The sequence below is a fragment of the Eleutherodactylus coqui genome, chromosome 4 (assembly GCF_035609145.1).
Source record: "Eleutherodactylus coqui strain aEleCoq1 chromosome 4, aEleCoq1.hap1, whole genome shotgun sequence".
Classification (NCBI taxonomy): domain Eukaryota; kingdom Metazoa; phylum Chordata; class Amphibia; order Anura; family Eleutherodactylidae; genus Eleutherodactylus; species Eleutherodactylus coqui.
In genome coordinates, this window is record NC_089840.1 from 251,171,328 (window position 1) to 251,196,639 (window position 25,312).

A 25,312-nucleotide genomic window follows, 5' to 3' on the forward strand; every position below is an offset into this window, starting at 1 on the left:
ATAAAGCTTATTGGTAATACTCACGGCTTTATTATAGTGGCTCACTTTGTCTTCATACCTAGGTCACGGCGGTGAATAAGCTGAATCTCACCTACCTCAGGACAAAAAAACGTTTTATCACTCAGAGAAACAAGAACATTTTAGCCGGCCGGCATCCATGCCATACATGTATATACTTATGGGAAATGGGGGCAACTCAACTGCTACTGCTATTCATACATCAGTGACTTAAGGGCAATACAATCCATTGAGTCATTGTCCAATTCACCTCTCTGACATGGTGAAATTGGTTTACACATATACACTTTTAGGGTGCATTCACACGAATGTATATCAGCTCGGTTTTCACGCCGAGCCGATATACGTCGTCCTCATGTGCGGGGGGGGGGGGGGGGGGGGAGGATGGAAGAGCCAGGAGCAGGAACTGAGCTCCCGCCCCCTCTCTGCCTCCTCTCCGCCCCTCTGCACTATTTGCAATGGGGAGAGGCGGGGCGGGGGCAGGGCTAATTCTCGTAACTTAGTCCCGCCCCTGCTCTGCCTCTTCTCATTGCAAATAGTGCAGAGGGGCGGAGAGGAGGTGGAGAGGGGGCGGGAGCTCAGTTCCTGCTCCTGGCTCTTCCATCCTCCACCCCCTGGAGAGAGAGACAACGTATATCGGCTCGGCGTGAAAGTTGAGCCGATATACGTTCGTGTGAATGCAGCCATACTGCTGGGGAATTGTCAGCTGCTGAAGACCTACAGGCACTTCACAGCAATCTATCAAATATGTGTTGTTAGCAAAAATTATAAAAGCCCACTAGGAATGCAATCAATTTAATGAATTAAGTAATAATGTAAAATATATATATATAATTCTTCCCAAGTTGCGGTGACAGCGATAAACTCCTATCTATCAATATATATATATTCTGTCTCTAAGAAGTCAATTGTCAGTCTGCCAAAGTTAGTGTTATCTGCTACAGACGGGTGGCGGTCAAGTTAACTCATCGCATCTCACAAGAACGCACTCATCAACAGTAAGTTATTAGAATAACTGCGTATTTACAATTCTAAAAAACTAATTTAACTGCACTGTATCTCAAGTTGTGTCACATATAACGGTCACGTCAGTCGTCATCCGGGTAGTTATATACATGACATGTACATATATATCTGCAGGCTGTTCCCTTCTGTATCACCAGTCTGTGTAATGCTTAAAAGGTCTTATTCCCTCAGTCAAAGGGAGTCTCTGTACACACAAAACTTTGTAATCACCTATAGAATACTCATTAAGGCCTCATGTCCACGGGCAAAAGAAGAATTAAAATCCGCAGCGGATTTTAACTCTTCTCCTGCCCGCGGATCCGCACCCCATAGGGATGCATTGACCACCCGCGGGCAGATAAATACCTGCGGATGGTCAATAAAAGTGATTTTTTTAAAAATGGAGCATGAAAAAATCTGGACCATGCTCCATTTTCGTGCGGGTCTCCCGCAGGGACAGCTCCCGCGGGCTTCTATTGAAGCCTATGGAAGCCGTCCGGATCCGCGGGAGACCTAAAATAAGAATATACTCACCTGCTTCGGATCTTCCCTTCGCTGCGGCTTCATCTTCTCTTCGTCGCGGCCGGATCTTTTTTCTTCGGGACGGCGCATGCGCGGGGCACGCAACCGACGTGCCATGCACATCCGCCGGGCCGAAGAAAGAAGATCCGGCCGCGACGGAGAGAAGATGAAGCTGCGGCGAAGGGAAGATCCAGAGCGGGCGAGAGGTGAGTTAATTCTTATTTTAAGCGCTCATGTCCGCGGGGCAGGAGGGACCCGCTACGGATTCTACATGGAGAATAGGCCTGATTTTCCCCGTGGACATGAGGCCTAAGGGTGGACACTCACTAGCGATATTTTCTCTCTTGCGCTGCGAGAGCACGAGAAAACTCTCACCTCGCAGCGCAAGAAAGATGCCGGTATAGAACCGGCATATCGCTAGTGGTTTCAATGGGGCCAGCGGCAGCTCAAAGGGCCGTACGAAGAATATCAAGATACTAAGGGGGGGTTGACGCCTCACATTAGCGATGGAATAATGTAACAAAGTTACAGCCCAATGCAAGAATGAGTGCCTGATAATCCATACATGCCACATGTCACATCCTGAAAACCAAACTTCCATTTTCGTTTTTCCTGTCCATTTTCAAAAAAAACCATAACTCTTTTATTTAGCCATCAATGTAGATGTCTGAAGACTTGTTTTCATGCGGGACGAGGTGTATTTTTGAATAGTACCATGTAATGTACCATATAATGTATTGAAAAACGTTTAAAAAGTAGAGTGAATTGGAAAAAAACCCCGAAATTCCGCCATCTTATTTCTGTACCTACTACAACAAAAATGACATAACTTTATTCATAGTTGTGTCAGGGCTTGGGCGGGACGTCATGTAGTTTCTATTGGTGCCAATTTTGGGGTACATACCACTTTTATTACTTTTCATTTTTTTAAAATAATTATTGAAACTTTTTTAAACACATTTTTATATTATTTTTGAACTTGAGATCGTTTCATCGCTCCCGCAGTATAATATAATACCATAGTATCTCATTATACCGTGATCTGACAGGTAGTCTATCAAGCCATACCGCAGACATGAGCTTCATAGGCAATCTGCAATTGCAGCCCAGGGGGCTTTCAGAAGGCCCCCCGTCTGCCATAGCACCTCTTTTGGAAGATGCGGAATTTGCCGCGGGAATTTTGCAGCATTTCCGCTGTGTGTGAACATACCCTATAAGGTATACTCCCTGTTGGAGGATCTGGTGTATATGTCATGATCCTGGCTGCCACCGGTGAGGGAATTCCACCCTGCTAGGGGCGGAGCAACATGGTGATTGCTCTCGAAAGTACTTTGCACTGAGCGACAATTGTGGTATACGGGAAAAATGTTTTTGGTACCCCAGCAATATGTCTCCTTATGAGGCATTATGTTTAAATGGTTACAGGTATGTTTTAATGTACAAATGTATATTGTGTCTGTTGTATTTTATGGTTGAGATTTGTCAAATGGCGCAACAAGAGTTAATGTGCCATTTTGTTCTCGCTCACAAACGACAGCCAATCAGAGCTGGGCAAGCGCTGAGGTGATTTCTCCGAGCCGTACGGTGGACCGTTGGTCAGTTAGTGAGTGGACGCTGGAGCGGGCGGAGTTGGTTGAGCGACTTCAGTGAGTGCAGCTAAGCAGTTATCACCTAAGGGTACTTCTACACGTAGCGATAAATCGTTCAGCCGATGGGAGAGCAAATGATGTCACAGGTTGCTCGTTCGCTCCGGCGGTCAGTTTAAGCACAAAGATAAATAATTTGCTTTTTTTTACCGGATCGTTTAGTTCGCTGTATAAGTGAATGAGCGATTGTGTAAAATAAAGCGAATGAATTATTGTTCGTCATTCAATTGTTGTTTACAATGAACGATTATCATTCACATTTGAATGATCCAGTGTTTTGGTTTTATTTAACGATAATCATTTAGTGTAAAAGCACCAAAGAAAAACATTACTATGGAGATCACCAGGGAGGAACAATCAGGAAGGAAGTTCAACCACCACTGAGCAGACGCCTGCTCCAACTGTTAACTGTTCAGGTCCTGTGCCTCCATAGCTTCAAGTGTGTATCAACTATATTCTTTTCATCATCAGTGTGTATCAGCTATTTCCTCATGGGTCTATATCTGCTATATCCTCTTTGTCATCATTGTGTATCAGCTATATCCTCTTCCTCATGAGTGTGTATCAGCTATATCCTCTTCCTCATGAGTTTGTATCAGCTATATCCTCATGAGTGTGTATCTGCTGTATCCTCTTCCTCATGAGTTTGTATCAGCTATATCCTCATGAGTGTGTATCTGCTGTATCCTCTTCCTCATGAGTTTGTATCAGCTATATCCTCATGAGTGTGTATCTGCTGTATCCTCTTCCTCATGAGTGTGTATCTGCTGTATCCTCTTCCTCATGAGTGTGTATCTGCTATATCCTCTTCCTCATGAGTGTGTATCAGCTATATCCTCATGAGTGTGTATCAGCTATATCCTCTTCCTCATGAGTGTGTATCAGCTATATTCTCTTCCTCATGAGTGTGTATCTGCTATATCCTCTTCCTCATCAGTGTGTATCAGCTATATCCTCATGAGTGTGTATCTGCTATATCCTCTTCCTCATCAGTGTGTATCATCTGTATCCTCCTGAGTGTGTATCTGCTATATCCTCTTCCTCCTGAGTGTGTATCAGCTATAATCTCCTTCTGCTTTCTAAAATTCAACACGTAGAAAACAGATTTGTCATCTTTCCCAAATTTTACTCAAACTCCCCTCCCTCCCACCAAACGCATCAATCGCAGTCAGAGAATCCATACTTTACCCAGTTCCACAAGTCCATTGCCTTGAGAGTATGTTTGATTCTGCCCTGTCCTTTAAATTGCCCATCCTAAGCCTTTACATCCTCCTGCCACCTCCACACTAGAAACCTTTCCGAATCTGCTCTTTCCTGAACCCTTAAGTCTATAGAAATGCTAGTCCATGCCCTCATCATCTACTGCGTAGACTACTGCAGTATCGACCTCCATGGCCTCCCATCTAACACTCTTGCACCCCTCCAATCCATCCTCAACTTTGCTCTCCAGCTAATACACCTCTCTTTTCGATATTCCTCTGCTTCTTCCCTCTACATTCAAAGAGATAGACCAGCACTCCCAGGGTTAACTTTAAAAAAAAGCCATTCTCTGTTCCTCAGTAAAAACGTTTTCTGGATTGCGCACCTGTGGCCGAATTGAGCCTGGCGACTTTGTTGGATGTGCTGTTATCTACCTCCTCTCTATACTGCTTCTTCCCTCTGTCAATCCCTTTGCTACATATGGCGGATGCGTGCTCCTTTAAGTGTTTGCCAGTCTTGAGCTCTGTTTTGTCAATACCGATCACCCTACTTCTGTTCCTTCCCCCTGCAGATACCGGAATTGTTATGGTTAAACACAAATTGCGTAGTACCTGGTTGGTATCCACAGGTTTCAGCATTCAGATGTGTTCCTGGCCGCTTGGCACACCGCCATTCACTTGCTTATCTAAAGCAGGCTACATTCTTAGGTGCCAACTTTTGAAAAATGATCCAAGTTTTCAGACTTAGAAGCTAAGAATCGGCCTGCAGTACCAGGCTTAACCACACGTGTATGTATGGCGCTGTGCATTGTGTAAACAATGAAGGTGTCCTGATCGTAGAATTGTTTGTGGCATATTTTACACATTGACCCTTAGGCTAAGGCTACTTTGGTCACATGACATCAAGTTTAGAAAAGTTGCCTGACCAAAAATGTCACGCAACCTCATCCGCGAACTGCAATTTGGATGATATAGCTAAATTGTAGATAGGTTGCAGGTAAGTCGCAGGCGCACGCAATTTGTATTGCAGTCTAAGGCTACATTTACACGGAAGCGCAGCCTGATATCACGCTCATGGCCTTAGGGTACTATTACATCTGGCTTTTAGCACTAACTTTGCGGTTTTGCTTGGACTTGCAGTTCTTCCAAGTTCAGCTGCAGTCTGACAATTAACGAAATGCAAGCGTTGCCGGCGGCAGGTACCGCTCTTGTAACGGCACCCTTCCCACCGCATATTAAATGTCAATGAAATTAGTCGCCAAAGTGCAAATGAGATGTTACGTCTGTCTCAGCTTCTTGTCCCATTGACCCTCTGTGGAGGCCTCTGGCTGTGACTGTGGAATGTAGGAGGGGAGGGGGGCCATTAACTTTATCTTTAAAGGGTCTCCATTCTGCAGATAATAGAGGGGTGAGCTCCTGGCCCTGCAGCTCATGAGTCTAAAAGGACCAAAGAGCAGAAGAGGTGCTTTTTTTTAACTAGTTTTGTGCTTTTTTTCTATTTTGCAGGAAATCCTACTGCTGTGTGGAAGGAGACCCCACCTGCGACGAGGAGCTGAACACTTTTCGCAAGCTGTAGAAAGTTTGTTTCGGAAAGTTTACACATTCACTTAAAATATATCAGATTTTTTTTAATATATATTTATTTTTTTTACATTTTTTTTGATTTTTTTAAAATAAATTCATAGTCATTGGAAATATGAGATTCTCCCATGAGATTTTATGGGAAAGATCTGCCCGAAAGGCAGGATTTGGTTGCTCAGAAATTCAGCCGCAATAGATTTACAATTGTGAAAAACCCTGCATGACCTTCCAGCAAAGCCGTGTCTAAACAGAAAAACGTGTTTGGTGACTCCCTGCGGTATCCGTAGAACGGAGCTCTTCTTCATACATTACTGTAGGAGCTACATTCTTACCCTTTAGCATATCCTGCTCCCCAGCTACCCGAAAATGGAGTATGGAAACCTTTCAAACCCCTCGTACAGTCCAGCAGCTGCTCCCGACACTGGGCCGATGGAAGTCTTCAGCAGCATGGTCCATTCATACCTGGACCTGGTTCAGAGGAACGCCTTCCCGCCTGGTAAGTAGATAAGTATTCTTCACATATGGAAAGGGGTAACATACATGCAATTCCACAATGGTTTCATGTAAGAAAGTTAATTTGTGGTGAATCACCATTTTCAAGATCTCTGATTGCTGTCAGTGGAGGTCAGAGGATTGTATAGACTATATACGAATTTAACGAACTGTCAATATTCGCTCTTGTATGGGTTTTGCATCCCTGAATGTTCAAAAATTAGTTTCATTCAAAACCCTTTAAAGCAGACCTGACATGACTAGGGTATTACGGAGTCGCCGGCACTGTGACCTATCCCCACCTCCCTTTACCTCCATACCTTACAAACCACGCAACACCAATATTGGATTAATTAATGGCCACAGCAGCCACATTTATTTAACACCAAACATAAACAGTAAAATAACCAATTTTTAAACCGCAGATAACCTGGGAAGGGATCCCATGGAGCCCTACCACCGGACTGTCGCCTTACCAGAAAAAACGGGAAATAGTTGTGCCTGTCACCCGTCGCATGGCGGACTCGGGCAACACTATTTCCCTACAAGTGCCCCCGCCGCAAGTCGACAGACACGGGGGCCCGCCACTCTCCACCTCGCCTCAGGTCGCCTCATCCGGACCCCGAGGACGGCTAGCCATAACCTAGCTAACCCATCCCAAAACCACTGCAAGGCACTGCCTTGCTACTCCCATAGGCGACAGTCCTAACCAACAGTTTACCGAGGGGAAAGGAAGCTATCCAGCTCCCTGTTACCCCCTACTACCCCCCACTTACTGACTCCATGGGACCCCTCCACAGCCAGCACGGCTTGACCCCCTCAAGCCTGCGCCGCCCGCCACAACAACAACGCTCGCTCAATCCCCTCCTGAATCCCCTCCATCCATAAATCTGTCCCTATCTCATTCAAATGGAACCCATCCGACCTCCAGTACTTGCCTATACCCCGTTCCAAATCAATATGCGTAATGGCCAAACCCCCTCGCTGCCCAATAAAAGCGTGAAACTTCCCTGTTCAATTTGATTCTGGCTTTGTCTAACCCCTTAATTGATCTCACCCCCTCCACGTTTTTCTGGGGACTATCTCTGACCAGACTATTTTTAACCCCGGGTATGACGACATCAATCTAAGGCCGCCTGCACACGAGCGGAAATCCCGCCGCGGGATTTCCGCCGCTGAAAGTTTGCATAGGAGTGCATTAAGATACGCACTCCTATGCAGACGGCCACGGTTTGGCCGCGCGAAATCTCGCTTCAAAAAAGCGCCCCAAACCGCCAGATCGTTTTTGTGTCCTGATCCTAACCTAATAAAATGATGGGGAGCACTCATCCCTGCCGTCGCCGCCGCCATTCGCCTGCAGAAGACCCGGCCCATAGGCATGATTCTGCAGGCAAAGTTAAGCTTGCCCAGCAAGGATTGCAAACGTCGCAGCGTGATTTTTTTGGCGGAGCGCGCGAACTGCACCTCCCCCTGCAAAAATAATTATTTTCCAGCAGTCGGCACTCCATTGCATCCGTATCAATGGAAATGCCCAAAAAACTAAGGCAGGTTGTGGGACCCTCCGTTTTTTCCGGGGCCAGCGGTACACCAAACCGCTCTGCCACCCACTGGACCGTACCCAGTAGGGTCGCACAAAGTGGCGACCCCCCCCGGGGACCAACGCACAAGAAGTCATCCAGATAATGGATGACCGATTGTACTGCCGCGTTATCCCTCACCACCCATTCGAGGAATGTGCTGAAGGCCTCGAAGTATGCGAATGAGATGGAACATCCCATAGGCAAACAGCGATCCGCGAAGAATTCTCCCTCCCAAAAACACCCAAGTAGTCTAATGCTCTCAGGCACCACTGGCAGTAGGCGAAAAGCAGATTCGATATCGACCTTTGCCAACAATGCCCCCTTACCGTATTTTCTAACCCACCGAACAGCCGCATCGAATGACGTATAAACCACTGAACAAATGTCAGGGTCAATTCCGTCATTCACCGAGGACCCTTTTGGATAGGATAGGTGGTGAATTAGCCGAAACTCATTCGGCTCTTTTTTCGGCACCACGCCAAGTGGTGACACCACCAAATCTGGAACAGGGGGTTCGGAAAAGGGGGCCGGCCATGCGGCCTAGCCTCACTTCCTTCGCGAGCTTCCTCCCCACCACCCCCGGGTGCTCCCGCGCCGAACGCAAAATTTTAATCGAAAAGGGGACCACGTGAGCCGGGGGTGGGATAACAAAACCGTCTAAAAACCCTTCAACAGTAATTCCGCCTTTTCCCTATCTGGATATTTATTTAGAAAGGGTGCCATCTCTGCCACTCTCACTGGGGTCATCCCTTTTTGGAACACCCGCTGCACCTCTACCCCGACCTTTTTTGAAACATTTGACTGCACCGTGGGACAGGGTGCTACAAAGGGAACATGCATGCTTGAACTTGCATGTCGCCCCACATTTACATTGGCCTTCATTGAATTGCCAACAAAATCCGGGCCTATTCCCTCCAGCCTGCCCTCCTTGTCCTGATCTGGAAGTAGAGGCCGAGCCCGAAGACCCGGCGCCTCCTTGAAAGGGATGTCCTAGCCGTGCCGGGGCCATCACCCTCAGCCACAGCCCGATATCTTTTTGGTCCCACCGAATGGAGGGACGTACCGCCTTACGTTGCCTGAACTGCTCGTCGTATCGCAGCCAGGTCTGTCCACCGTAAACCCAATAGGCTTCGCCAATCGAGTCTAGGTAGCAAAAAAGGCCGGAACAATTTTCCGGCGCTTTTTCCCCAATCACGCTTGCCAGGATGGCGAACGCTTGGAGCCAGTTAGTGAACGTCTGTGGAATCCGACGCCACCTCCGCTTCTCCTCTTCCTTCTTTTTGAATTCGGTTCTCTTCCCCTTGTTGAGGTTACATTTCTCCAAAGGGAGGAGGGAGAATATTTCGACATATTCGTCCCTCCATATTTTTTCTCTAATTTCTTTCTTCAGATGGGCCCCCAGGGGCCCCTCGAAGCAGACGTACACCTCCCCCCTGGCTCTATCATCCAATCTAACCCCGTCCCCATCTTTTTCCATCTGCACCGCTACCGTTACTGACTGGTTAACGGCCGCACCCCCGCTTACTCCCTGTCTCCTGTCCCCCTGCGAGCCTATGTCCGAGCTCCATGCTGACACCACTGAAGGGGAGGGCTGTTCTATGGCTCCCCACACCGCCTGTTCACCCCCAGTCCCCCCAGCCGAGCTCCCGCTTGGGCCGCTCGCGACGCTGGATGACGCTCTACACGGCGCAATGTCCGCCGCCACAGGCGGCGTGGCTTGCCCTACTCCCTCCCCTCCCTGACGCATAAGTAATCCACACAAAACACCCAGCAACGCTCCCATATCGCCCCCGCCCGGCACGCTAGCCGTCGCTGCGCCACCGCCTGCTTGCGCCCCTGACCTAACTCCCGTACGCGCCGCATGGCTAAACGCATTGGACAATACTGACATAGATCTCTCACCTGGCTGCGAGGGGGCTGTGTACCCACCAGCCGCTGCTCCCACGTCCTGCTGATGACTCTCGTCGTCCTCCGGGTCATCGATCCTTGCTGCTGGTTGCTCTCCTCCTGGCTGAAGCCGCTCGGTCCGGATCCCAGCCGCTTTTCGTGGCGCCGATGAGCGCTTGGCCGCCTCTGTAGTGCTGGGGCGCTGCCTGCTGCCCCCATCTTCAGCCAGCTGTTGCCTGATGGGGCGCTGTCTGCTGCCCCCATGGTCTGGCCTGTTGCTGTGTCTGGTGGGCGCCCCGACCGGCACATGTCCGGGTGCACCTCCCCCCGCTCCCTGCCTCCTCTCCGATGCTGCTGCTGCTTGCTCCTCAGTCGTCCTCTCCTGCTCCCTTACATCCGCAGCTGCCCTGAAGCTCCGGCGCGCAGCCGCCCCCCCCCCCCCCTGGCCTCCTTCCCCTGCCCGTAGGGGTTGCAGGAGGAACATCTCGTGGTGGGGCGGGGGAGGGGCTCCGCACGTGGCGCTGCCGAGCAGGCGCCTGCTCCGGGCTCAACCTGACCGGCGCACGAGCCCTCCTTGGTCTTCTCCTGCTTTCCTCCGGCATCGGTGGCATCGGAGCTGCAGCCAGGGCCGGCGCAGCGTCTCTCGCGGGTCCGTCGATCAGCCTCACCAGCCAGGTGAGGTCCCTCTCCTCCGCTTACGCCCGGATCCTCCTCACCATCTCTTCCATTTCTTCACCCGGTAAGTGGACGTCGGGACTCTCTTCTACAATCTTCGCCCCGCTGCCTTTCTTCTCTCCCCGCCGATTCTCCGCTCCTCTTCTATGGCTTCTCTTCTCACTGCCTCTTCCCGACTCCTGGTCTTCCCTCTTCACCTTTCTTGGTCTTCCCTCTTCTCCCTTCCTAGTCTTCCCTCTTCTCCTTTTCTTCCTGGTCTTCCCTTCCCGGTCTTCCCTCTTGGTCTGGTCGCAGCTGTTCTTCTTGCTTCTTCACTCTTCCACGTCTCGGCTCCAACTGCACCTCTTTGAATTTTAACCCCTCCCCTTCCTCTTTCTTGCCTCTCTTTTTCTCCCCCCACTAACCCCCTCCTTCTCTTACTCCCAGCTTTCTTCAATTAACCCTTTCACTCCCCGTTAACCCCGTCATGCCTGCCTCCCGCCTACACCCTGCGTTTTCGGCTTCGGCAGTTCCTTGTCCTTGAGTCAGCAGGCCGGCAGCATAACTTTGCAGTTGTGGCCCTGCTGATTCTATCATAGCTTTTTCTTTTGTATTGAGTCCCATTAGATTCAGTTCCTGACCTTTAAATCTGTCAAGTAGGCGGTCCCCACTTCTTGTTGTCAATGAATGACATCAGATTTGGTTGATAGTGAAGAATGGAGACCATCTACTTGACATTTAAGGTATCGGGAACTGGGGAGGAGTAGAGAGAAACGAAAAGCTTAGATAAGAGCCATGCAGCTGAAGCTGGTTGCAGGTGCGGAATATGACACCTCTCATGAAAAGGCTTTACACCAGTTCCTTTGGACAAACAATGCTTTATTGTATGTATGATAAAGAATAATATGGCAACAACACAACAGGATTATTTGGATATGCCATTTACTACTATTCAATTAACACTATAACTTGGTCCATACCTTACAAATAGGGTGACCTAAAGTTGTGCTCACAATATGGAATTATCACCGTCAAAAATGGTTTTCCTTGGCCAGGGATAAGTAGCTCCATAGATGCAGGGACCCTGGTTAACCAAATGACTAAATCTGATACCTGAAATATGCAATCATAGTCTCCTGCCAAATTATTTGCACAGGACCTTTGGGGGAGGCGGTACAGTAATGAAGTCAAAATAATCTGTTTTACTGGTAATAAGCCTGTATGCTTGTACACACTACCAAAACTTGAATATCCAGATGCTGTCTGTCAATCTATTTGCCTTTGCTGGTGGTCTTTCTCAGTGATGGCTCAGTGCTTGCAGTCAGTAATTGCAGATGATGTGTCCTTGGACTATCAGTAGACCTCTTTCTGGCACTCCTGTTGTAATAGCTGAGTAGCGCCACTCCATGAATCCGAGTTCCACACTGTGGCTCAGGAAAACCCAGCTATCAAGCAGCACTGGGGCAACTCATTCCTCACAAGGCTCTCTGCAAAACACGCTGAGTCCCGGAAACAGTACTTGCCTTTTAAAAAATTATTTATAGGCATAAAGAACCACCACTATAATAAAATGTTAAGATGGATCCAGAACATCTATCACTTTTATTTTTAACCAGTTCTGGACATGTGAAAATCCAGATTAAGGTACCTTTACATAGGACGATGATCGTCGGAATTCTTGCTGGAAACAGCGAATTCTAGCAATAATTACCCCATATACATGTGGCTGCTGACAGGGTGCTCATCTGTCAGCTTTCAGAGTCACTAGTATTGGTGCCGTGTAAACTAGAGCTGCTCAATCTTTGAGTAACTCCTGTTTACTGTAAATGGAGGTGGGTGGCTGGAACAATCCCGGCCCGCTCCATCTCCATTCATTGAACGACTGTTGTAAAGCACAGGAGTGATAGTTGGGCAGTAGTGGCTGTTGGGCGCTTATGCCATGTAGAGGTAGCATTATATTGCAGTTCTGTGATGGATATAGGTGCCAGACTGTCAGATTTTTTTGGATTATCAGATGACTGATTAAAGGAAGTAAGAAAGCTGCATAAATAACGATTCAGAATTCTGTATAATGGTATTATCAGATTACTTGATTTATCCATGGAACTTATTTGTACCCCCCAGCTTCTGCCCCGGCACTGGCGTCACTGGCTGGTATCTGTTTTTAGAGGCGTCCTTCATGGTGCACTGCAAACCCTGTCTCTAGCTGTGGGAGCTTTTCAGCGGCTTCTACAAAATTTGGTTAATACCTTGGCATCACTGCATAACCTGTTTCCATTCTACATTTTCATATTTTACTTGGTATTCGTATTTGACATGCAAATATCACACACCTGTCGCGAAAAGAAAATATACTTGGAATACATTAAAACCTATAGACATTTTATTTTAAAGGGACGCTAACCCTAATGTGTCTCATTCGCTTTGTTGTTGATTGTCACACAACTCAGTGTTTGCTGGACGTGGTGTCCGAGGGGCCTTCCTCTGCTCCGCCACAATTTAAAGGGCCACCCGATGTTTTGTTTTTTTTTAAATGCACTCATTAAATAGCTATCTCCCAGTATATATAAGTGAGCTAATGATACCTTGGTTAGTTATTTCTTTCTCTCTGTGAGTCTCTTTTTCCTCTAATGAATATGCAAACTCAATCCTGGCCAGCTCAGATCTACTTGGGGTTATGTGTTCTCAAACCAAGTCATTTTCAGTCTGTGTTATGCTGTTACATGCATCTACCACAGAAATTGCCTAGAGGGGGACACAGACACTACTGTCACAGTTACTGATGATGATCACACAGCTACTATCCTGTCACACAGTTATAATAGAGGAGATCACAGCTCATCCTCCTGACTGTGTACTTATAGTCTGTAGCTTATTTAGGTAAATAAGGTAATGATAATTAAACTGTACCCCCCAGCAGACAAAAATGGTATAGCCTCTAGCTAATGCTGTGCTGGCACATCATGGGATTGATGTAACCTGAATGTCAAAAATCAGACAGGAAATGCACTACATGGAAGTGATTGCAGTACACAGAGCAGATCTCCAGAGTGTGACAGGCAATCAGGTGAGGGGGACAAGAATAGAAAAATGTGTTTTGGCCAGAGTGGCTCTTTAACAGACAAACTGCAGCTGCATCATCCCCCCCAAAAATGCCTCACTTGTCAGAGTTGTTTGTTTTTTAGCTCCCCTAAAAACCGAGTGACTATCGGCATGTGTAAACAGGTAGTCATTCACCTATGAGCGACTGCCTGTTTGCAGTGAATGGAGGCGGGCGGGCGGCCTGAGCGATCTCTGTCCCACTTCGCCTCCATTCTCGGAACAGGAAAAATCCTTCAACTGGCTCAATAGAGGCAGGAAAAAAAATCACGACATGCTCTATACTGCCATGAATTGCGATGTTTTGTAGCCCATGTTTCCCTATAAAGCCTCCTTGTTTATCGCATCACATTTCACGAACTAGCAATTTTCGTGAGATGGGATGCCTTTCCCTCCCCCTAAAATAAGCCCTAACTGTATTCCCAGATAAAAAAGCCATACTTACCTAGCCGGCGCGGTCCGGTTCTTCCTGCTGCTCTCTGGAGCTCCGCCGTGAGTCCTGCAGTCCTCGTTTGCCCACAGAAGAGTTTATCGCGCGATTTGATTGCTGGCAGCAGCGAAGCGATGCCTGATTTTTCACAAGAAAACCGCATCACTGATGCTACAAAAGCGCAGGAACACAGCTGCGATATCCCCACGATTTTGTAGCGGCGGTATCGCGGTCGCCCCTGTTTAAAAGAGGCCCGAGTCTAAGTTTGAAAAATTGCTTCATGTTCTATTTTTGTTTGAATCTTGTTTAAGAACCGCGCATTATTTTCTATGAGAGCATCAAATTTGGATCACAGTTGCATGCCATGTGATTTGCATGCGGGCACGATGTGTTCTTCACGTATGTTACTTCAGGGACCACAGAAAAAAAAAACAAGAAATGCAGAGCAGTAAAAAATGTATAAAAATGGATGTAAAACAGATGCAAATTGAATGTGAAAATTGCGAAAACATCTCGCAAATGCATGAAAATGGTATCAAGAACTGTCAACCAGAAAATCCCGCTCATCCATGGCAATAGCTTTAAGTCCCTTTTACACTGGGCGAATGTTGGACGGTGAAGCGCCTGATAGCCATCCCAGCGATGCTCATTCCTGTGGTCTCAATGATTACTCAGTGAATGAAGCGAGCAGGTGTTCATTCCAGCCAACCCACCTCCATTCGCAGCAAACAGACTTCATTCATTGATGAACAACCGCCTGTTTAAAATGAACGATACAGCGGCGGACCAATGATGGTTTTTAGGTCTGCATGAAAGATTCCATCGGCGATTTATCGAATGAGTTAGCGGTGATGTCACTAGCTCGTTTGCTCAAACGAGAATTGGCTTGTCTAAGAAACCCTAATGGCCCTTTTTACACGGGTAGAGAGCCTCACGATTCTGGTGATGTCATCACAAGCCTGTTCGCGCCCGGAGAGCCCGTTGAGATTCGCGCAGTCTTCTGCCATTTATCGTTCGGTGTTGCACATTCCTATGTAAAACACTAAACTGGCATTGTTTAACTGGCACGATAAGTGCCCAGTCCAGCGATGCGTTTTATGGCGGTGCGCAATTCTTATTAGTTATTTGCTGGTGTTTAAACTGAACGAAAATCCTTCTGTGTAAACTGGGCTTAGGGCAAACCTTCCATAAGGCGGTCTCTGTACTGAGAAGAGTGTGGGAAATGACTATTTGCTTGGTGCCTGTTTTAGATAAGATGGCGATAAGTCTTTTCTGCTGTCCCAATGTGGACTATTTCCGGGGTTTCGGTTATTAATGAGTCCTCTCAATGTCACTGAGAGCAAACAGTACAACAAAGCAGCTATAGACAAGGGTTATACGCCACATGTAAATGTACAAGCAGCAATGCAAACAAGCACTGAGCAAAGAGAGCAGCAGATCACACTGAAATAACATTTACGAAACCTGAAAAATAAGACCCAAGGCCACCGCCATCAGTTTCTGGGCCCTATACTGTCAAGGAAGCCCCTTGCCCTACTATTCCCAAATGGCATGTGGTCAACGGGAGACATGTTGGCAGAGCATGACTCAAGGTGGCAGGGGCATCCGGCTCTGCTGTAAGATTTCATGGATATGTCATTCTGAATTCTGGGAAATCGGACAATCACTATGAAAACCTTAAAGCGACCCTCCGAACCTGGAAAAATAAAGATGGCTAGACCTACACGCTGTGCAGACCTGCTTTGATTGGCCAGTGCTGCTCACAGGAGCAACACTGACCAATAGGAGCAGCATGTAGTGTCTTAGACTACCCATGTATGCTATGTACACTGTGCATCAGGTAGTCAGAGAAACAGTGCGGCCATCTTTGTTTCTCCAGGCCTGGAGGATTATATGATGATCATGGGCTGTCACCCAGCTTCCCAGGAGTGATGCAGATTGAATGGGCAGTTAATTAGAGACTTGACCCTTTAACGATGGGCTCTTTCCTGTATGGAAATTATCCCCATGACCCTGGAGTGCAGCATATAATCACGTGACAAGTTTTCCGTGGATTAGTTTCTGTGTGAAGTATAGGAGAATGGTGTGATCGAGGAAAAACGTCTAGCAAAAGGACTGAAACAACTAATTTCTAAAAGGGGTCAGAGGAGGATGTCAGGAATCATTCTGATGAACAGTCGAGAGTAGCCAAAAAGAACGTGTGTGCTCTGACTAACGTGTCTGAACGCACAACTCGACGCTCCTTATCACAGATAGGCTATAACAGTTGACCAGTTCCAGTGCCATTGTGTCTACATTTAATAGACAAGGAAGGACGATACGAAGTGGTCAGACTGGTATTACGATGCACTCCTGGCTAACAACAAGTATCAGTTTAGGTTCTGAGAATTTATTATAGTGTTGTAAAAGGTGCAGCAGAAATTACATTATTTATGGACTCACCTGGTGTGGATTGCCCGTTTTACAACAGACTTCCATACGGTTGGTCTCTCTTCGCCTTCAAAATGGTACTGTTCAAACTCTGCCAACAGATCCCTGGGAAAGGCCAAGTTGACAGGGAGAGCGGCACAAGAAAGGGTCCGGAGCACGCCAATGCTTTGGTCCATACACTTGAAAAAGAAGGCTAGTTTGTATCGTAAGGACTCCGAAACGCGTTGCATGCATTCACTGTGAAGCCTGTACTGCACTGTATTATATAATAAAGAAATCTAGAGGGTTCACACTCCAACTAGATCTGTCTCCAATTTGTGACTTTGTATTAGTGAACCTGGATATTTGAGGAAGCCCGCTGTTGCCTGCGGACCATCACAGAATGTAAGGGAAAAGTTTTATTTTCCTACCTGTCTTTTCTTTTCTCTTCTCCGAAACCAGGAGCGCAGAAACTTTTTATAATGTCTCCTTTCCAGCACTCCAGGCAGGGGTGTAACTATAGAGGATGCAGGGGGGGCAGTTGCACCCGGGCTCAGGAGCCTTAGGGGGCCCATAAGGCCTCTCTTCTCCATATAGGGAGCCCAGTACTATGAATAAAGCATTATAGTTGGGGGCCCTGTTACAGGTTTTGCATTGGGGCCCAGAAGTTATGTCTCTGTGCAGCATGGTTTAGGTATGGGTCTGGGTACAAATAGAGGGGGGGCCCCAGCTTACCTTTTGCATCAGGGCCCCTGAGCCTTTACTTACGCCCCTGACTCCAGGCTAAGGTTAATGGCTCATTCACACAAGCATAATGTATTTACACAAGCGAAAATCACTTAGAACAGCCGCATACGAGTGGAATCATAAAAACGCTCACTTCTGCACAACTCATTTGCACAGCGGAGGAGAACTCTTTGTTTTCTCCAGTGCCTGTGGAATTACTGAACGCATTTGCTCAGGCACCGCTCGTTCACACGGGCGAAGGAATCGCCTCCACCCTGATTTTAAAGGCTGTATAGCCTACAAGGTGCAGTGTTTTGCGTATACCCGTGCGTACATATGAGGACCTTTAGTGCGCAAATGGGCACTAAAATAGAGAATGTCGCTCTTTTTTGCTCATGCAAAAAAAGAACTGAGAATGAACCCATTGGTATTAGTTGGTTTTATTCGCTATGTATTGCCTGCGCACGAGCCCTTATAGTCAGCACATAAGTCATTTAGGGTTCCTGCTGATGAGCATAGGCGTAGATACGCTCACAATAGCGTGACATAATAGCGCTGTGAAGGGCACATTACAGCGGACTTTTGTGCATGTATCCACGCATTTTACTGTACTTCTGCGCTATCGGGAGCGGTCACATCGGTGCGGGACACACCCGCTTTGTGATTGAATCGGCTGTACAGCCTAATTAGTCCCTTGCAGTTCAGACTCCTATGGTACGTAAATGTGCACAAAAAATAGTGCATGTCGCATATATTTTCTATTGTGCGAAAATTGAGCTCAAAAACGCAGAATGTGGGGACAACCCATTTAAATCCAAGGGTTTTATTCTCTGCGTTTTGCGCAAGCGATTTTATGCGCTCACGAACGTGCGCAACATCGTCTGCCTATAAAAGCCCCTACTCTTTGTAGCTCAGAGGTGCAAAACTGAGGACCGTGATTTCAGTTGGGGTCTACAGTATGTACAGCACTGAGGGTGTTAAAGTGGCTCTCCTGGGAAAACTGATATTCTGTTATACCTAGTAGAAGGTCTATGGAGAGCAGTGCAAGACACAGGGAGTCATAAAACACCAGACAAAAGTCCTGCACTACCAAATAGGTCTGGAATAAAAAGTGAAGTAATGTTACATATCATCCTGGCTAAAGATCTCCTACTTTATTGTGTCTGCAGCTCCTATGCTGACCTATGTATCTCTATGGTTACAGACTACAAACAAGCCCTGTGTAGTCTGATCCTACAATCATACTGCTTTCCATCTGTCATACTTCTTCCTAAGCTACCAAATATACATAGGTGACAGATGGAAGATAATGACTGCAAGATTAGGGCAGTAGAGGAGAAGATTGTGAGAAGAGAAGACCTGCTGCACTACTCTGTGACTCCAGCATTATAGCGATAGCCAGAAGACCCGCAGGCTATCCCCCACAGGACCCAAAATGGCTTCTCAGGGATGAGCCAGAGCCCCAGAAATACCTCCGTGAGAAATATGGACCCAGTTCTGTGCCCACTGCTGCTGCAGCCCAGCCACCGGAGCAGCTAGAACCTGCTGTGCTGCCAGCCACTACTGCAAACCCAACTGGCTTCTCTTTCACCAACTCGTCAGTTCAACCATCCTTTGCTGCCGCGGCACAGTCGCCAATGCTTTCCTCATCACCCTAATGGATTGTGGTACCACAGGAGTGGTTACCAGTGGTCCATGATTTACTGGACTATCTGAGGTCTTACCTTATGGTGCACCTGCCCAGATGTCCACCACTTAGTCTGCTGCCCAACTGGATCCATCGACCAGTGCTGAGTGGAGACCCAACTCCTCTAGATGGAGCCACCTCGTTGTTCTGGTTCGTTCGACGTCCAGAGACGCCAATCCCCAGTCTGCACCGAGGCCTGTGCCGGAAGTCGTGTCAACACCTAGGTTGAGGCTTGTGCCAAAAGTGGTGCCACTGCCAAGGCAGGACCCAGCGCCAACTCCATTATGACTGCAGAGGACATCTTTCATGGAATGACCTCACCAGGAGCAAGAGAAGGTCGCCGAAGAGAAAGGAGCAGTCTTGTTTCAGTAGATGGCCATTATTGAGGACATCACTGTGGAAAAGGTACAGGGAATGGTGGTCAAATTCTCAGTACCAAGAGGACTTGGCTTTATAAGTCAGGCAGATACAGGGGATGTGGTACTGGTGAATGGGCAAGATTGTATATTACACCCGTATGAAGGGGGAAAAGAGTCCCTGGGCTGCAGGTGTAGTGTATCCAAACGAGCAACCATTTGCTCCACCAAAATTGTAAACCCAACTAGCTCCAACTTCTAGACTGGGGTCTAGAGCATATTGGCCCTTACTGCCCATGCCACCAGAACCCATGCCTGCCCCTGCTGTTGTACCGTCACTGAAAACTCAACCAGTACCCTTATGTGAACCTAACCCAGAGCCCGATTCCAGGTCAGGTGCTGCTGTGGAACTTTACCTTTGTTGGGCTATTGCACCTATGTATCTGGAATATGAAATAGTCCAATTAGGAGGCTTAGAAAGCTCAGGAAGCTCATGTGATTCCCTCAGTTCCTATGACTCCTTCAGTTCACTTGATACTGAACCTGAAGAGAGAGAATTAGTTAGGAATATTACACCTCCTCCTGAACCAAATGTATCTTCTACCCTTATGGCCCCTATAGCCAAACAGCCGATAGAAAGGGAAATGTCTAGAGCCACTGCAAATCTCTGCAGGAGATATGATCTAGGAGGACAAAGATGAAAATAAATGGCCTATGGCCCAATGAGGAAAGACTCACCACTTCATAAAAACGTGTATATATCCTTAATACTGTATGGGTTAAACTTGTGAACTTAACCCAATTTCCCTGCCACCCGCACATTCCCCAGCTCTTATTTATTTTCGGTTGGCAGGCACATTGTGGATTCCTTGGAATTACTGGAAAGAAACACATAAAAATGATCAGTCATGATGATTTTATTAGCATTTTTGTATTAAACATGTGTTATGAGTGTTTAATATTATTATTTTATTTGTAAAAATCCTGTACATATAAGTATATTGATATAACACATTTATATAATAAAACCCTTCATTTTTAATCTCTCTAATGATATAAATAGTCTTATGTCAATTAAAAATTACATAGAGTATGCAGAACATGGCTCTGATGTCAGAGGCTGTTCTGCATACGTATATTACACTATGCAGGACAGCGTAGCTCCAATGTCAGAGGCTGTTCTGCATACGTATATTACACTATGCAGGACGGCGTAGCTCCAATGTCAGAGGCTGTTCTGCATACGTATATTACACTATGCAGGACAGCGTAGCTCCGATGTCAGAGGCTATTCTGCATACATATATTACACTATGCAGGACAGCGTAGCTCCGATGTCAGAGGCTGTTCTGCATACGTATATTACACTATGCAGGACAGCGTAGCTCCGATGTTGGAGGCTGTTCTGCATACGTATATTACACCATGCAGGACAGCGCAGCTCCAATGTCAGAGACTGTTCTACATACGTATATTATACCATCCAGGACAGTGTAGCTCTCATGTTGGAGACTATTCTGCATTCGTATATTACACTATGCAGGACAGCGTAGCTCTGATGTTGGAGTCTGTTCTGCATACGTATATTACACCATGCAGGACAGCGCAGCTCCAATGTCAGAGACTGTTCTACTACGTATATTATACCATCCAGAACAGTGTAGCTCTGATGTTGGAGGCTATTCTGCATTCATATATTACACTATGCAGGACAGCATAGCTGCGATCTCGGAGTCTCTTCTGCATACGTATATTACACTATGCAGGACAGCGCAGCTCTGCAGTGCTGTTCTGCATAGTGTAATGTATATATGAGGAACAGCCTCCGACATCGGAGAGCTGTCCTGTATAATGTTAGAAACGTGTTAGACCTCAGAGCTACGTAGGGAAATCTGAATGTTGAAGGAGGTCTGACATTGTATTGCAAAGGGTTAAAAATTGGTTGTAATTGTTTTGTTGCACCAGTTGCATCCTTCCTTGTTCAAACAATGAGGATTTGCACAACACTATGCTAGCTGAGAAAAATTATGCAATTGCCACACCGTGTGATCACATTACAAATTTACGGGACTGTGCTTCATTGTATAACAGACTCTGTCAATTCTTAAAGACCCTATCCAGGGTATATCCTAATGTGCACTTTTTCTTTGTTAGCACCTGGTGCAGAACATTTATTATGGTCTGTGTGCCCTGAACTGCACCCGGGAATTAAGCAAAGAAGCACGTAAAATAATGTTTGTCTACCTCAGGAAAAGGCATCTTGCCTTCGTATCTCCTACAGTTTAGATTTTGAAGCCATATTGTATTTCGGGGTCCTAGTGCCATTGTAACTCACATTTTTTACTTATTTACCTAGAAATATTATCTAAACGTTGAAATTTTATAGGTAAAATCAACTCGAATCAGAAAAGGAGGATCCAGAGGGTTAGTCTGTGGGGAGAAGTATTGAATGGGCACCATAGCTTGCGTAAGACCCAGGGCTCCGCCATGATTCACCACTGCTATGCAACTTTCACGTTGCTTTGTACATCTACACCCCGCAGCTGCGAAGTGTAGGCAAAGGTATCACACCCTGCAGCTAGGAATTATGATTTTATGGATGCCAACTGGTACATTTTTATTTGTGTACTTTGGACATACGTAGCATGAGAGAATTAAAATGGCTTAAACTGGTTTAAAAGTGAATGTAATCAAATGCCAAGGACAGCTTCCCTTAAAAAAATGGGAGAATAGTAGTAACCCAAAGTTGTCGCTACAAAAGTATCGTATATAGTTTTGTAATATGATTATGTTCCTTTAATAAAAGTACTAGAATGGAGTTGGTGATTGGAGAACCATCAAGTCTAAACCAAGAGGGTAGACTAAGCCTGTGCCCAGCCCCTGAGCACTATGCTCATGGGAGGACACAGAGTCCATAAATAGCCCCACCCCTTTCTGGAAAGTTGAATGCTCTGCAGTTAACGAGAGTGTGAGTTATCTGTTAATGAGAGAATGCGATGATGGAGATGTATAACTAAAAGAATAAGGAAAGATAAAAGAGTAAGAAAGTAAAAAGAAAGCTAGATAAAGAACAGAGACAGTTTCATACCTAAATCTGAGGAAAGGTGGCAGTTACAATACATTATACTGATTGCGGTATCTCCAGTCACCAAACCATGTACAGAAATTGGACTGTATTGGTCGTTGCTTTGTTTGCTAGAAACTGCAATAAAAGTTAGTTTTACTATTTTACCCTTACTCCGACTCCTAGAGCTCCTTCCCACTAAGAAACATCTGCACTACATAGCCTACTACACCTCTCTCCAGGAGCAGGGACCACAACCCGCACCATCCTTAAACTTTGTCTGTAGCATGACCGGATGGGAAAGCAACTGCCAGGCTGCCCTTCACTCCAGCCAGCTGTAGACTGCTGTCACAAATTACAACCACCATCACTGTTTTATTTGTAGCATAACGGATGGCAGTCAGATTATATAGCCACCATGAACCCAAGCTGATCCTCATTCCTCCCGCATGCTACACATAGATGAATGACTGCCTGTTTATAAGGGCTGATCCGTTGTTCAGTTTTCTGCATGAAGAAATTGAACGACGAATGAGAAGCGGATAAATTCTCAATCGGCGTTCAGTAGGGGCATGCATTTACACTGAACCATAATCGCTCAAATTCCCGCTGGATGCAGAAATCAGACCGATTTATCAGCCTGTGTAAAGGGGCCCTTTGGCTACACAGGGCTAGTTTGTAACCATGGAGTTTTAAAGGTCTGAATAGGAGCTATAGTCATAAAGTGGTTGGAGATTTTTAATCAATACTGTGCAAAGTTGTTGTTTTTTTTATTTTACATGCATTGGAGCAGGAAACAAAACAATGGTGGATGTAGAGAAGTGGTGGAAACTCATAGCGAAGTGCAAAAATCTTGTATTTTTAGCCAACCGGTTCACAAAAAAATCAACTTTGTACAACATTGGCTTTATAGTAAAAATCTAGTATTAAAGGGGTTGTCCCGCGGCAGCAAGTGGGTCTATACACTTCTGTATGGCCATATTAATGCACTTTGTAATGTACATTGTGCATTAATTATGAGCCATACAGAAGTTATAAGAAGTTTTTCACTTACCTGCTCCGTTGCTGGCGTCCTCGTTCCCATGGAGCCGACTAATTTTCACCGTCTAATGGCCAAATTAGCCGCGCTTGCGCAGTCCGGGTCTTCTTCTCTTCTCAATGGGGCTCGGTGTAGCTCCGTGTAGCTCCGCCCCATCACGTGCCGATTCCAGCCAATCAGGAGGCTGGAATCGGCAATGGACCGCACAGAAGAGCTGCGGTCCACGGAGGTAGAAGATCCCGGTGGCCATCTTCACCGGGTAAGTAAGAAGTCATCGGAGCGCGGGGATTAAGGTAAGCGCTGTCCGGTGTTCTTTTTTAACCCCTGCATCGGGGTTGTCTCGCGCCGAACGGGGGTGGGGGGGGGGGGGTTGAGAAAAAAAAAAACCTGTTTCGGCGCGGGACAACCCCTTTAAGTACTTTGAGTGCACAAGGGTGACCTAGTTGAAATACCCATTGCAGCCCTGTTCACTATAGTATGAATACCCATGTATCAGTTGTACAATGGATCTGCCACTGCGTCATGTCTTCTGTCATAAATGGAAGACACAGTGTAGATGTGAACAGACACTTACTGATACGGCAATGTAATCCACTTTGATCCTTACAAGATTATCCGTTTTTTTTCTTTGCAGAATTTCTCAAAGAGGCACTTAAAATGCAGAGTGTTAGTCATATTCAGCCTAAAGAGGTAAGTGCGCCTCTTCTTTTAATGATCTGTAATTAGTCGCTTTTAGAGCAGCACAAGTCCCAAGGGTTCCAGTATTAAGTTTCCATCTCCCATGAGGAAATACTGAGGTTGTGGTTAAATTCACCTTAGAGCCCTGGTCTTTGCATGTAACAACAAGTGTACCGTGATACCTCCGAAAATTCTTTATGTTCCACAATATGCAAATCAGAACAGACACAGGTAGATTCATCGCACCTCCGGCCTTTGAAACTGCAGGTCTGTTTTCTTAGACTGAATGCTATGTACAAACACAGGCTCACCTGGAAGTCAGTTGTAATATGGTATCATTACAGAAGAGATGAAACAGTTGATATAAACTACAAACCACCATGTCTGAATCCTATATGAAGACAGCTATAATCCCACCAAAAATGTCAGTCCTACATATTTATTAATATGGCGACCCCCAAAATCAAAATTGTTTATTGAAAATTACATATATCATAAAAACATTAAAAAAACAGAACATGAAGGAAATGCATCATCAATACAAGGGAAATACATCACCAAGGTCACACATATAAGAAGTTCCTAAATAAAATCATGCTTATATCAACCTACAATAGGTGCGACCAAGCTCCATGTCATGCATATAATAAAATATTACCACGTGATCGAGGGTCTGGAAATCCCTGTGCCCCGAAGCGCACGTCTCGCCCTTAGCTTCGTCCACCATGTCTCTCAACTGTCCAAGATTCGGTGGGATAGTTCCTAATCTTTGGGGCTGTCCCACTATCCCAGGAGGCATGAAACATGTAGGGACAGCCAGGAATGGAGTGAAACAGTTTATATTCACCACAGAGTGTATGCGGGGAACAGCTCAGCAGCAACCTAGCAGAGAAAAGAGCCAGCAGAGGCCTACATGGTATCTGGTAGTGGCCAATTAATCCAAGCAGCACTATCCCCAAGCTGGAGAGCAGTACAAGAAAAGGCCCTGATGACTGTGGACGAAGAGCAGGACCAAAAGGGCCCTGAAGACTGGGGGCTGAAGTTAGAGAAACGACTGGATAAAATGATAGATTAGGACTGCAATATGGAGCATTGTACGCTCTTATACCTCCCGCTAACATGTGATCAGGACTATGGGCTATGATACAAGCAGAGAGCTGGCACTGTGATATTTTGCGGTGATTTTGAGACAATAGTGTGAGAGCCAATACGAGTCCACATGGCACAGACTATTTTCATG

At 46.3% G+C, this 25,312-nt stretch overlaps 1 protein-coding gene across 4 annotated transcripts in view; it reads left to right on the forward strand.

Annotated features, from left to right (window-relative positions):
• The window catches only part of LOC136626222 (prominin-1-A-like), a 120,555-nt gene that overhangs the window by 35,189 nt on the left and 60,054 nt on the right, over window positions 1–25,312 (forward strand). For 3 of the 4 annotated variants that reach the window (XR_010792643.1, XM_066601081.1, XM_066601080.1), the window contains exons 2-3: window positions 5,897–6,467; window positions 24,029–24,084. Coding sequence is in view for 3 of the 4 variants with exons in the window: in XM_066601081.1 (XP_066457178.1) it covers window positions 6,338–6,467; window positions 24,029–24,084 (186 nt within the window). In the remaining variant the exon portion in view is untranslated. The remainder of the gene's footprint in view (window positions 1–5,896; window positions 6,468–24,028; window positions 24,085–25,312) is intronic. The other variant, XM_066601083.1, reaches the window with a different exon arrangement.